The sequence below is a fragment of the Barbatula barbatula genome, assembly GCF_947034865.1.
Source record: "Barbatula barbatula genome assembly, chromosome: 15".
NCBI classification, from domain to species: domain Eukaryota; kingdom Metazoa; phylum Chordata; class Actinopteri; order Cypriniformes; family Nemacheilidae; genus Barbatula; species Barbatula barbatula.
The window spans coordinates 1,167,325-1,180,348 of record NC_136778.1 but is presented as its reverse complement, the minus strand read 5'-3'; the positions used below and the strand labels follow the sequence as shown (position 1 = coordinate 1,180,348).

The window sequence follows — 13,024 nt, the reverse complement described above, 5'->3', positions numbered from 1 at the left end:
CCTGGAGATTATTTTATGACACGTATCCAACGTAATAAATACGTTTGAGGATCACATATGTTTATGTTAAAAATATCTTACTGAGAGTTGGATCTTTCATGTTTCTAAGAACGTTTACATGTAAACAACATAAGAGCGATCACAGATCTTTTACTATGGGAAACGTTTGCTTCCTCGGAGTGTAATTGTCTTTCTTTAGCGTCACAAGCTTGACATCATATGACAAAGACTGACATAGACGTGTTAGAAATGTCATTTAAACAGGTTTGTTTAAACGTTTATTTCTCATCTCTATATGTATAAAATAAAATGACAATATATAATATCAACGAGTAAATTATCCCGACACATTTGTAGAAAATAAAACACAGAGTTTACGACCTATTCCTGAACCAGTTATTAAGCATCATAATCCAAACCAAAAACTCATGTCATTGTTTTGAGGTTTATTTTAGACAATGCATTCATTCAAAGCACAACATCACCCACAAGTACAAATATGTGCATTTTGGTCAGATACGTCAAGAAATCGTAATTAAAAAGTGAAAGAAGAATGCTAGTGTGGTTTGTGGCATACTCTGAGCTGACCGTAGGCAGCACACAAGCATCCCAGCGTACTATTCACATTATCAGTGATAATATATGTAGATCAATGTATGGCAATGAAACACATTTCCCATTCATTACAGACAGAGATGCGTGTCTGTCCAAAGAATCTGAAACCCCTACACACAGTCCAAACAGACTGACCGTCTATTTACGGTTTTATTCATTTGTCATGTGACTGAAACAATTATAAGTGACATCCTGCTGAACACCACCACCTTAAGAGGAAAGTCCAAAAATGTCTCTTTTTACAAAAATGTCTCCGTTTGGCTTTCTTTGTTTTCAAAAACACAACTTTTTAAAAGGGTTTTACAGAGAAAATCTGAAATTCTCTTGTGACCTTCACTAACGCTGTGACGTCATGAGACACTTGTGTTGTCATTGTAACGGTATAAATGTTTTCAATGGATATTAGGGTATAGACACGTTTAAAAAATGTATTATCTTTATTTTTTATAAAAAAAATATCACTGAGTGCAAATAGCCAGCCCAAGGCATCAATACTTTTTACACCGAAAATAGCTGTTTTTATTTTAACTAAGTACTTATAAATAATGTCAGATTACGTTACTATTTGCACCTCGTTGTGCATTAAACATTATGCAATCATAACAGTGTAAACCATTATATTTATAATAATTATTAAAATGATGGCAACTTATTGATATATATTTAAGCCCTACACCCCTAACCTTACCCTAAACTTTATGAATACAAATTAATTTTAAGTCTTAAATCCGTTTAATTGAAAACGAATTCAGATAACACTTTACATTAAGGTTACCTTTATGAAGCATTTATAAATGTGTTCATTAACGATTAATAAGCAATTATGTAAGCAGTTATAAAGTAGTTATAACTGCATGAATTAAAAGAGGGAAAATAGTGAACAGGTATAAGAAAAGAAAACATAACATCCTACAGTGTCCAGTCTGACAGAGTGTATTGCAAACAACATCAAGATAATAATGAATCTGCTTAATAAATAATCAATAAATAAATTTATTAATCATTTATAACATGTGAGTTAGAGAATGGCTCACTATTTGGCAGGTATTTCCTTAGAATCGCTCTTTTTATTCATGCAGTTATAACTGCTTCCTAATGCATTTGTAAATGACTCATTAATCATTTATGAACACATTTATAAATGCTTTATAAAGGGTACCTCAATGTATAGCGTTATCCAAATTCCTTTATGATCTGTAATGTGATAGAAAAAAAGTAAAAGAGCAGTTTAGCAAGAGTTATAATAGAACCCCTGTCTCCTTATACCACGCTATGCAGACTTTACGCCTTACACCCCTGGAGAAGTAATCCTAATGCAAATAGTATCTGACTTTGTTTATTTATTTACAACACTATTAGTTTTTCTTTAGCTCGACGTCACTTCCCGCGGCTATGTGTTTATCTATCTATTATTTGAGGATATAGGGGGTTTGGAATGACATGTGGGTGATGGCGACAGTCCCTGAATCCTTCTTTCTGGGGTATATTATATTATTATATAATAGAATATTAACTATAGCCTAGTTAACCAGTCAAAGCTGTCTCAAACATACACATCACAGTTAACAGTGTACAGCTTTTCTGTAGTAAGACATTTAAACTGTGCTGAAGTTTTCTCCATATTCTCAGTGTTGCAGAAAACAGTACATAACGCCCCCTACTGACAAATAAACAATCAAAACCAAGAATGCGAGTACCCTAAGATTTGTTATTTGTGCTGTTTTAAACTGTTCCTCGTTGTTTCTTTAGTGAGAAAAAAAGGTTTTGCGGTCAGACAGCGTCACTCAACACGTAACGTACTTTTATCTTCATTTAACTCCAAATTTAAACACTGGCTCGTGTTCACGCACTAAAATAAATGTTCAGGAAAACCAAATGTAGTTAATAACAGTGAGATAACAGTGAGATAATATTGGGACATCGCTGAGAAAACACTGCGCCTTCGGTCAGTCAGGAACTGCAGCCAATCAGAACACGCGCTCTGCTTCTGTTCTGTCAATCATTTTACGTATTTGCTGTGTGTGTGTCTATGTGAACGTATTGTGTGTGTGTCTGTGTGTGCATATTGTGTGTGTCTATGTGCACGTATTGTGTGTGTGTGTCTGTGTGTGCATATTGTGTGTGTCTATGTGCACGTATTGTGTGTGTGTCTGTGTGTGCATATTGTGTGTGTCTATATGCACGTATTGTGTGTGTGTCTGTGTGTGCATATTGTGTGTGTCTATGTGCACGTATTGTGTGTGTGTGTCTGTGTGTGCATATTGTGTGTGTCTATGTGAACGTATTGTGTGTGTGTCTGTGTGTGCATATTGTGTGTGTCTATATGAACGTATTGTGTGTGTGTCTGTGTGTGTGTGTGTGCATATTGTGTGTGTCTATGTGCACGTATTGTGTGTGTGTCTGTGTGTGCATATTGTGTGTGTCTATGTGAACGTATTGTGTGTGTGTCTGTGTGTGCATATTTTGTGTGTCTATGTGAACGTATTATGTGTGTGTCTGTGTGTGCATATTGTGTGTGTCTATGTGCACGTATTGTGTGTGCATATTGTGTGTGTCTATGTGAACGTATTGTGTGTGTGTCTGTGTGTGTGTGTGCATATTGTGTGTGTCTATATGAACGTATTGTGTGTGTGTCTGTGTGTGTGTGCATATTGTGTGTGTCTATGTGCACGTATTGTGTGTGTGTCTGTGTGTGCATATTGTGTGTGTCTATGTGCACGTATTGTGTGTGTGTCTGTGTGTGCATATTGTGTGTGTCTATGTGCACGTATTGTGTGTGTGTGTCTGTGTGTGCATATTGTGTGTGTCTATGTGAACGTATTGTGTGTGTGTCTGTGTGTGCATATTGTGTGTGTCTATGTGCACGTATTGTGTGTGTGTGTCTGTGTGTGCATATTGTGTGTGTCTATGTGAACGTATTGTGTGTGTGTCTGTGTGTGCATATTGTGTGTGTCTATGTGAACGTATTGTGTGTGTGTCTGTGTGTGCATATTGTGTGTGTCTATATGAACGTATTGTGTGTGTGTCTGTGTGTGCATATTGTGTGTGTCTATGTGCACGTATTGTGTGTGTGTCTGTGTGTGCATATTGTGTGTGTCTATGTGCACGTATTGTGTGTGTGTGTCTGTGTGTGCATATTGTGTGTGTCTATGTGCACGTATTGTGTGTGTGTGTCTGTGTGTGCATATTGTGTGTGTCTATATGCACGTATTGTGTGTGTGTCTGTGTGTGCATATTGTGTGTGTCTATGTGAACGTATTGTGTGTGTGTCTGTGTGTGCATATTGTGTGTGTCTATGTGAACGTATTGTGTGTGTGTCTGTGTGTGCATATTGTGTGTGTCTATGTGCACGTATTGTGTGTGTGTGTGTCTGTGTGTGCATATTGTGTGTGTCTATGTGCACGTATTGTGTGTGTGTCTGTGCGTGCATATTGTGTGTGTCTATGTGCACGTATTGTGTGTGTGTGTCTGTGTGTGCATATTGTGTGTGTCTATGTGAACGTATTGTGTGTGTGTCTGTGTGTGCATATTGTGTGTGTCTATGTGAACGTATTGTGTGTGTGTCTGTGTGTGCATATTGTGTGTGTCTATATGAACGTATTGTGTGTGTGTCTGTGTGTGCATATTGTGTGTGTCTATGTGCACGTATTGTGTGTGTGTGTCTGTGTGTGCATATTGTGTGTGTCTATGTGCACGTATTGTGTGTGTGTCTGTGTGTGCATATTGTGTGTGTCTATATGCACGTATTGTGTGTGTGTCTGTGTGTGCATATTGTGTGTGTCTATGTGCACGTATTGTGTGTGTGTGTCTGTGTGTGCATATTGTGTGTGTCTATGTGAACGTATTGTGTGTGTGTCTGTGTGTGCATATTGTGTGTGTCTATATGAACGTATTGTGTGTGTGTCTGTGTGTGTGTGTGTGTGTGCATATTGTGTGTGTCTATGTGCACGTATTGTGTGTGTGTCTGTGTGTGCATATTGTGTGTGTCTATGTGAACGTATTGTGTGTGTGTCTGTGTGTGCATATTTTGTGTGTCTATGTGAACGTATTATGTGTGTGTCTGTGTGTGCATATTGTGTGTGTCTATGTGCACGTATTGTGTGTGCATATTGTGTGTGTCTATGTGAACGTATTGTGTGTGTGTCTGTGTGTGTGTGTGCATATTGTGTGTGTCTATATGAACGTATTGTGTGTGTGTCTGTGTGTGTGTGCATATTGTGTGTGTCTATGTGCACGTATTGTGTGTGTGTCTGTGTGTGCATATTGTGTGTGTCTATGTGAACGTATTGTGTGTGTGTCTGTGTGTGTGTGTGCATATTGTGTGTGTCTATGTGCACGTATTGTGTGTGTGTCTGTGTGTGTGTGTGCATATTGTGTGTGTCTATGTGCACGTATTGTGTGTCTTCTTTGTGTGCATATTGCGTGCGTGGAGTGTTTGAATCGGCGTGTGTGTCTGTCTTCTGCGTTTTCACCTTCTTTACTTTTTCCTTGTATAACCTTATATGTTCTTCTCATAGTCAATTGAAAATCGTCAAAAAGCGCTTTATAAATAAAGTTGACTTTACTTGACTCACTTCTAGTTCAAAGTGGTGGTCGTTTAAATGCAATGCGATGTTTAGTTTAGTTTAAAAGCGAAACGCACATTTCTAAATACATTAAAAGGAAAACGAAATGTGTCTTCGGCACGTGAATGTTCCTCACCTGTGGACTACGTTATGGGATCATAATAAAACATCAGACCAGTCATCACATAGTTGACTTGTCCTTTTCTATTTGTTGTACTTTCCTTGTTTAAACGCCCTCCTGACCTTCCCGTCGATTCCGTCACGCTGCGAAAGGGACGAACTACATTCCCCATGTGGCTGTGCGGCGCTGGGCGTGACGTCATCGCGGCTGCTGTCAGTCAGACAAAGACAGTCAGTCAGTCAGTCAGTCAGTCAGGGCGAGTCTTCTTCACAACATCACATCAAATAATATCGCCACCGCCCGACAGAGCGCGTTAAATGATCTCCAGCGCTCACACATTGTGTGTTTTCCTCTCTACAGGTAAGAAACGCGAGTTTATTTGCGAGGCGAGTCAGTTTGTTTTAGCTCGTGCTAAGCTAACTAACAGTTAGCCGTCTGCACAAATCAGTTCGTTTTTGTTTATGTTGATAAACACGCGCGCGTCAGAACTCGACACGCAGCTCAAAGGCATTTTCCGCATCACTAGATAGTTTGTTGATGAATGACTTCAAAGTTATTGAGTTGCGTAGCTAGTTAGCACAGAGTTAAAGTGCTGAACTCGTGTATTTATTAATGCGGCGTTGCACATTCGTCATATTTCTTCGCGGATAGTCACGCGCGAGCGATCATGTAAATAACGCTGCGGGATTTATGAATGCACGTGTGCGGTTATTTAAAGGTCGTTTGGCGTCTGTTTGCAGAGGTCAGGACACATGAGTCATGCAAAACTCTTTGTTTATATGAGTTCAAACTGGCCATGTTTGGGATTTAAAGCATGTTTCATGCAAAGTGAGGGTTGGGGTATATACTGTATATATGATATATTTGCATGAACACTGGACGTCTGATCTGCTTATATCATCATCATCATCATCATCATATGACATGCATTTATAAGATGTCTTATTTAACACTCAATGGCTTTATCAGATTCACAGATCACGGAAGGTCCTGCACACTGAAGTTCTCTGAATGTTTTGTCAATAAACCTCATTGATCATGAGTTTGGTGCAGTTTTGTCTGATCTGCATTCATAACTTGAGTTGACAGAGTCTGTAAGTGGCTTCCAGAAACTCCACCCTTCACGTGTTCGGCGCAGATAAACATCTTTACATCTTTACATCATTACATCATTAATGTCGTTTAGCGAAGCTCATGAAGTCTGTAGCTGTGATGGGTCTGCTGTCGATTATTTAAAGGCATAGTCCACCCACAATTCTTGAATCAACTATTGGACATGTTTGACTTTCTTTCTTCTGCAGAACACAAAAAATCAAATATATATTTTGAAGAATGTTGATAATCAAACCACACTGGAGCCCATCGGACATGGGCCGGTATTGGATTTTGACGGTATGATAACCTTTAACAAAAGTGTCACGGTATTGGAATTACAAAAATAAAATGTTCTTTTCAAATGTCTACAACTTTTCAACTAGACACAAACAAAAAATTCTGTCGGGTAAAAATAAAGCCTTAAAATGATAATACACATATAATAATCATAACCCATACTGTATTAGGCCTAAACATCAAACAATGCATTAAATGACATAAGTATTTGTGTTTGTGTACCAAATTTGAGAGGTTTTGAGACTCTTTCAAACCTCATGCCCAAACCCCATTGACTTCCATTGTATGGGCACAAAACCACTAGAACATTTCTCCAAATATCTTCTTTTGTGTTCCACCGAAGAAACAGTTCTGTACCGGTTCGAATGACGTGAAGGTGACGAAATGAAGAAAGTTGGATTGTGGGGTGAACTATTTCTTTATGGTCCGGTAAAAGTTTTAGAAAAGTAATACAGGTGTCATTTTTTCTTCTGGATGTTCTACGAACAGTCAGTTAACATAACATTTCATTTGCTCATTATGGTTTTTCAAAATGTCTCGGATTATTGAATACAGATGAGACAAGTGTTATTAGCCGCGGCTGAACGTTTGTTTGCAAGCATGCAGTCCGGTTTGCTTTGATCTGATGCACGTGTGTGTGGTGCAGTGAACTGCATCTTTGACATGCAGTCTCTCTGCAGCTGTGTCTTCTTCTTAAAGAGCCCCGCAGTGAGCGTCTGCAGTGTTTAATGCTGGATTTATGCCTATAAAGGTGCCACGCGGCGGGAATGCAGCAGGGCTTACGACCGATAACCCCCTGCGCATGCATTAGTTCTTCAGATCATAAGAACACGGCAGACGGCCGTCTCCCTCTCATTTCTCCGCCGTGGCGCAGACTCGCATTTTTGTCAATTTATATTTGTGTCAAAAGCCTTACAGCGATGTATTTTTAGAAAGCCGCAGTGGCTGCCACGTTCCAATCGCAGTCGACTCATCTGATATCTAAAAGGATGCAATTATGTGGAGACTATCACAGTGTTCAGCCGTGGAAGGTTAACGGATAACCAGTGTAAATATAGTTTGTGTGGAACCACAGTAAACACATGGGCTGCCTCGAACCAGATGCACTGTTGGGATGGTTAAGTTAGTTGCCACGTGGACCCTGGGGTTTTTATTTCGGGATCGGCTGCTGCATTTAGCTTTAATGGTGCCGTTTCTTAACACAAGCATCACTTTGACTATTGCTCAGAGATTTCAACGTTTATGTCTTTCCACACAATTAAAATGTAACCTGTTGGCTGGTTATCTATTACCAACTATCCGTTTAGTGTGTAACCATTAGCTGAATATAAACCCATGTGCTCGAGATGAACCCGTTAAACAGAACACGCTTTATATTTGTGTCGTGTGCTTTAAATGCAAAGTAATATTAACATCTTCATCCGTCGTCGGGGCGGATGGTTTCCCTGACAACAGCGAGAGTAATGGCTCTTGCTTTGTTGATGAAAGCAGTCTTGGATAAACCGAATTCTAAGTAGGTCAGATGAAAGGAATTCTGCTATTATCATCATCATAACTCCACTCTTTTGCATTTGATGTCGCTGCTACGCTTGAAAACATGATCATTCACTCATTGGCATCTTGGGTGAACAAATTCTGCACACAAAATCTGCAGTATACAGCCGGAAAACATTATGAACAATTCTTATTCCCAGAATGCAACTTGATTCAGCTTGACCATTTTTTATTGTAATGCACAAACTGGAAGTGAGTGATCTTTATAACTCCGTTTGTGTGTCTCGACAGAATGTCTCACTACACCGATGAGCCGCGGTTCACCATCGAGCAGATCGACCTGCTCCAGAGACTGCGGCGTACAGGTATGACCAAACCCGAGATCCTGCACGCCCTGGACACACTGGAGCGGCTCGACCGCGAGCACGGGGATAAATTCGGCCGGCGCGGCCCGACGGACACTAACGCTAACAACAGTACCACCTCCAGCACTACACCCACCTCAAACACTGCTAACAGCGCCCCCTTGGCAGCATCCTCCACCACTTCCACGGCAACGCAGACGCAGTTCCACAGTAACTTATCGCCCAGCAACAGTTACGCCACTTCTCCAACCACGGTCTTACCCTCGCCGGTCTCTCTGGTCGCCATGGCGCAGAACGGGCGGGACACTTTGGCAGCAACGCCCAATGGGAAGCTATCTCCAAACCGTTACCCGGTGAACAGCGCATCGGCTGTGAGGTCATACGGGCTGGAGGCGTCAGAGGAGGACCTGGATGTAGATGACAAAGTGGAGGAGCTCATGAGGTCAGGGTCAAAGGTCAATTTAAAGTGAAGCCAAAAATGAATATTCTGTCATGTACTCACAAGCCTCTCGTTCATTAAATATCAAGTCAGAAGTTGAATTGCGGTCATGGTGTTTCTGTGCAGACGGGACAGCACGCTGGTGAAAGATGAAATCAAAGCTTTCCTGGGCAACAGACGCATCTCACAGGCCGTGGTGGCTCAGGTCACAGGTCAGTCTGCTTTCACCCCTCATGTGACATCTTCTGCCCGTTCCAGTCAGTTACGTAAATGACATTCTCTCTCTCTCAGGCATCAGTCAGAGTCGAATCTCTCACTGGCTTCTCCAGCAGGGTTCAGATCTGAGCGAACAGAAGAAACGCGCTTTCTACCGCTGGTACCAGCTCGAGAGGACCACACCTGGTAAACACATCTGTGTTTGTGTATAAGAGAAAGAAAGAGGTTCACAGTCATGAGTGTATTTGTGCTCGAGGGCTAAATGAGTGTAACAGCTTCTGATGTGACTTTTTATCTGTCCTCAGGTGCCACACTAAACATGCGCCCCGCCCCTGTGGCTCTGGACGAGATGGAATGGCGTCAAACCCCTCCTCCTATAAACTCCTCCACCGGAAGCTTCCGTCTGCGCAGAGGCAGTCGATTCACCTGGAGGAAAGAATGTCTCGCTGTCATGGAGAGGTGAGACGGAGCGATCGCCAACTCAAACTCACACCGTTGGCTGAGCTGGAATGCAGCCATTTCATCACTCTACAACAGCAGTGCATTGGTTGTTTAGATCAGATTATTAGTAAAGTAGACGTCCTCTGAACTCTCCCAGTCTAACATGAAAACATGAACATTTTCACTCTTATCTCCAGTTATTTCAGTGATAATCAATATCCAGATGAAGCCAAACGAGAGGAGATCGCCAACGCCTGCAACGCTGTCATTCAGAAACCAGGTACATCACAACACGCAATCTCATGCCCCACGAATGAGCGTTACATTCACGCTTTTCAGTCCTCTCTAAACTTTATTTTGTTCAGGAAAGAAGCTGTCAGACTTAGAAAGAGTCACGTCTCTAAAAGTCTACAACTGGTTCGCCAACCGTCGCAAGGAGATCAAGAGGCGGGCTAATATCGGTACTGTATTTCTTACACTAAACAATTTTTTTAAAATGTTTTTAGCGTGTTTACTAGATCGGTCACGGGCTGTAAATGTTTGCTGAATGTTTGTTGTGGTTTTTGAAGAGCTTCAGATGTTTCATGACAGGGTCTTTTTTCCAAGAAGCCACAATCCTGGAGAACCACGGGATAGACGTGCAGAGTCCGGGTGGACATTCTAACAGCGACGACGTCGACGCCAACGACTACAGCGAACAGGTGACCTATGAATAAATCACATGTTCACCTGGACTGAGACCTCAGACACACGTATGTTAACACATGCGAGTTTAGGTGAACGGTACACTAAATGCTCCTCACATGTACACAGAGAATTGCTGCATACCTGCATGTAGTATGAATGAAAGATTATGTCCTGATACTATTTCTCATTGATTTCAATACACTGCAGGGTTGTGATGTTTCCTATTTTGAAAAGAGAGGCGTGAACCGGCCCTTCGGTTACTACCGGCTGGAGCCAACGTCACCAACACAGGTACACGCGTGACTTATTAACATTTCTTCCGACTGTCAAAGATCTTGTTTTTAAATCTTGTTTTAACTTTACTATGTGAGAAACATCATTGACTCTCTTCAAGGATGATGCTGCCAATCACACGGACCACCAGGACCCCATCTCTCTCGCCGTGGAGATGGCAGCCGTCAATCACAGCATCCTCGCCCTATCCCAGCCTGGAGGCGTGGCCAGTGAAATAAAAACGGAGGCAATCGATGACGACTGAGGAAGGGAAAAGGAGGGCTGTGTGTGTGTGGCAGTTGACCAAAACAACGCTCTTATCTCAAGCTTTTAGAATCTTAATATCACCTCGACATTCCTGCTGAACCACTGAACGTAACATACACGTGACACACACAGCGTTCAAACCCTCGCTGAACTCTGACCCAAACCTCGTACCTCATTCCAGTCCAGTAACTCGAATAGTTTTGTGTGCTTCCTGTCTGTATATTCCAGTAAACGTATTTCCTCAGTTCTCACGGCCGATCCGTGCGGCTGTCGTTCAGGAGAGAGGTCAGTCGGTAACATTTCCGTACAGTTGTGGTTTGTTTCTGCTTCAGCATTAGTGACGGATTGTGACGTCTGTACACTTGATTTCCTCTACAGTCAGCTTTCATTCCATTTGCGAGTCGTTTTGTCACACTCTGATTGGGTGAAAAGCTGTTAAGAAGCCTTCAAGGTCACATTTCTCCACAACATGAAAGGTAACACATTTTGCTTAAGCTAGTTTTTAGCACACATCGCTCACCTCAGCAAATCTCATTACTGTAACGCAAATAAAGACGGGCGTCGTAGTGTTCGCTGTACTGCCATTATGCTTGCCACGTGTTGTTCAAGCACTATATTACAGTGTAGAGACAATGTAGTGTGCTTCATGGTCACATGAAAGATGTCACAATGCTTCCAAATGTTTTTTAATGTGACCTGATCCGGTTTGATTTGGTTACTGAATTAAGAATTATAAGTGGAGCGTTACCTTGTGCGAAAGTCTCCAGGACTCTAAATGAACCTGCAGAGAGAGAGAGAGAGACCTCAATTCACAAAGACAGCGCTTTATTTAACTCTTACTGTCCAGCGTTACCCAAAGTGACTGTTCAGCGTTATTATGTTTGTATTTATTAAGCTTCTGTTTTGTATTCATGCGCAAGAGAACCGGGTCTGTCCAGACGTGACATCATTCCTGAGATTCTGGCTGAAGATCGCAGACAGCAGTCAGAAACATCACGATGTGAAGAGTAAACGTGCACACTCTCTGTTGTTTGATTTGGCCAGTGCATCACGATGCTTTCGTTTTTACTGTATGTTGATGTCATTTGTCAGTGTTAATAAGCCAGACTGACTCATGTGTATCTGCTCTCTGCTGCCACGCGGCTCTGAGAGTCTGAACTCTCGTCTAACATAAGCTTGGATCCAAAATGTAGCACATTTTACTCAGAAGAGATTTTAGATGTATTTTATTCCTCCTTTGGGCCGCGTTCATGATGCAGGAGCAGATGGATTTAGTGTAAATTGTTCTCATCACCTGCCAATCAAAAACATTTATTGTGCTCATGTTTCATGAATGAGGCTCATCTTATCTGTACAAATAATCAAGTGATATTTATGAAATGATGCCATTTTTGTTGATTAAATCAAGGTTGTTTTTTATGGTTTAACACATATTTGTTCAGAGCAGTCTCTTGTGTTAATGTGCGTCGTTAAATACATGTGAAAGTCCCTCCGTTCTGAAAACACTACTTTAAAAAGTGTGCGAGCCATTAGCTCACCTAAAACTATCATTGAATGAAAACTGAACCTTTGCTCTCAGCAAACAGATTGTGTTTCCAAGTGAATAATTCTAAGCTTCCGTACACACATATCGTGCCAAACTACAGTATCGCTTCAAGCCCCGGTGACACAGTTTCACACAGACGCAGAATATGTACTGTTTTTGGTTTGTATTCAGACCACCAAATGTTGTTTGTTTTTCGTGAACCCTTCTGGTTTAAAGGGGCTGCTTTCAATTCAGTTATTCAGGGTGCATTCTCTTCTTTCTCTGTCAATCACGGCTTGTAAAAAGAAACATAATGCAGTTAAAGATCAGTTGAATCAAATAATGATATTGATTTCTGTTCTGAATCATCTGTATTTCCCATTTAAGAATTTAGTGCCTTTTTTGGACAGTAGACTGTTCTGTAATTATACTATAGTATATATATGAACATTTTTGTACAGTTTCTTTGTTTAAAATGACTTTTTTTAAAACTTCTGTTTATTTTACTACTTTATCCTCTGGAGAATAAAAGTATATTAATGATGCAGAGGGTGTTTGCTTGTTTGGTTTAAAGGTTCAAGCACGTGTGGGCACACGAAACACGCACGCACACTTTAAACAAAG

General features: G+C 41.1%; 1 protein-coding gene across 11 annotated transcripts; it reads left to right on the top strand.

Annotated features, from left to right (window-relative positions):
- Window positions 1–5,432: 5,432 nt before the first annotated feature.
- On the top strand, window positions 5,433–12,967 carry hmbox1b (homeobox containing 1 b). 11 transcript variants are annotated; one of them, XR_013787634.1, is made up of 12 exons: window positions 5,433–5,661; window positions 8,479–8,994; window positions 9,118–9,203; window positions 9,283–9,393; window positions 9,513–9,666; window positions 9,846–9,928; window positions 10,014–10,109; window positions 10,255–10,349; window positions 10,543–10,626; window positions 10,730–11,160; window positions 11,254–11,351; window positions 11,796–12,948. XR_013787634.1 is itself a non-coding variant. In XM_079474413.1 (10 exons), exons 2-10 carry the CDS (start codon window positions 8,480–8,482, stop codon window positions 10,871–10,873), a joined length of 1,365 nt encoding a protein of 454 aa, XP_079330539.1. In that variant the 5' UTR covers window positions 5,436–5,661; window position 8,479; the 3' UTR covers window positions 10,874–12,967. The 11 variants fall into 11 exon arrangements, 6 of the variants coding, with proteins under 6 accessions (XP_079330539.1, XP_079330536.1, XP_079330537.1 ...); XR_013787635.1 differs by having other exon boundaries at window positions 10,240–10,349; window positions 11,796–12,946; XR_013787636.1 differs by having other exon boundaries at window positions 5,436–5,661; window positions 10,258–10,349; window positions 11,796–12,946.
- The last annotated feature ends 57 nt before the right edge of the window (window positions 12,968–13,024 follow it).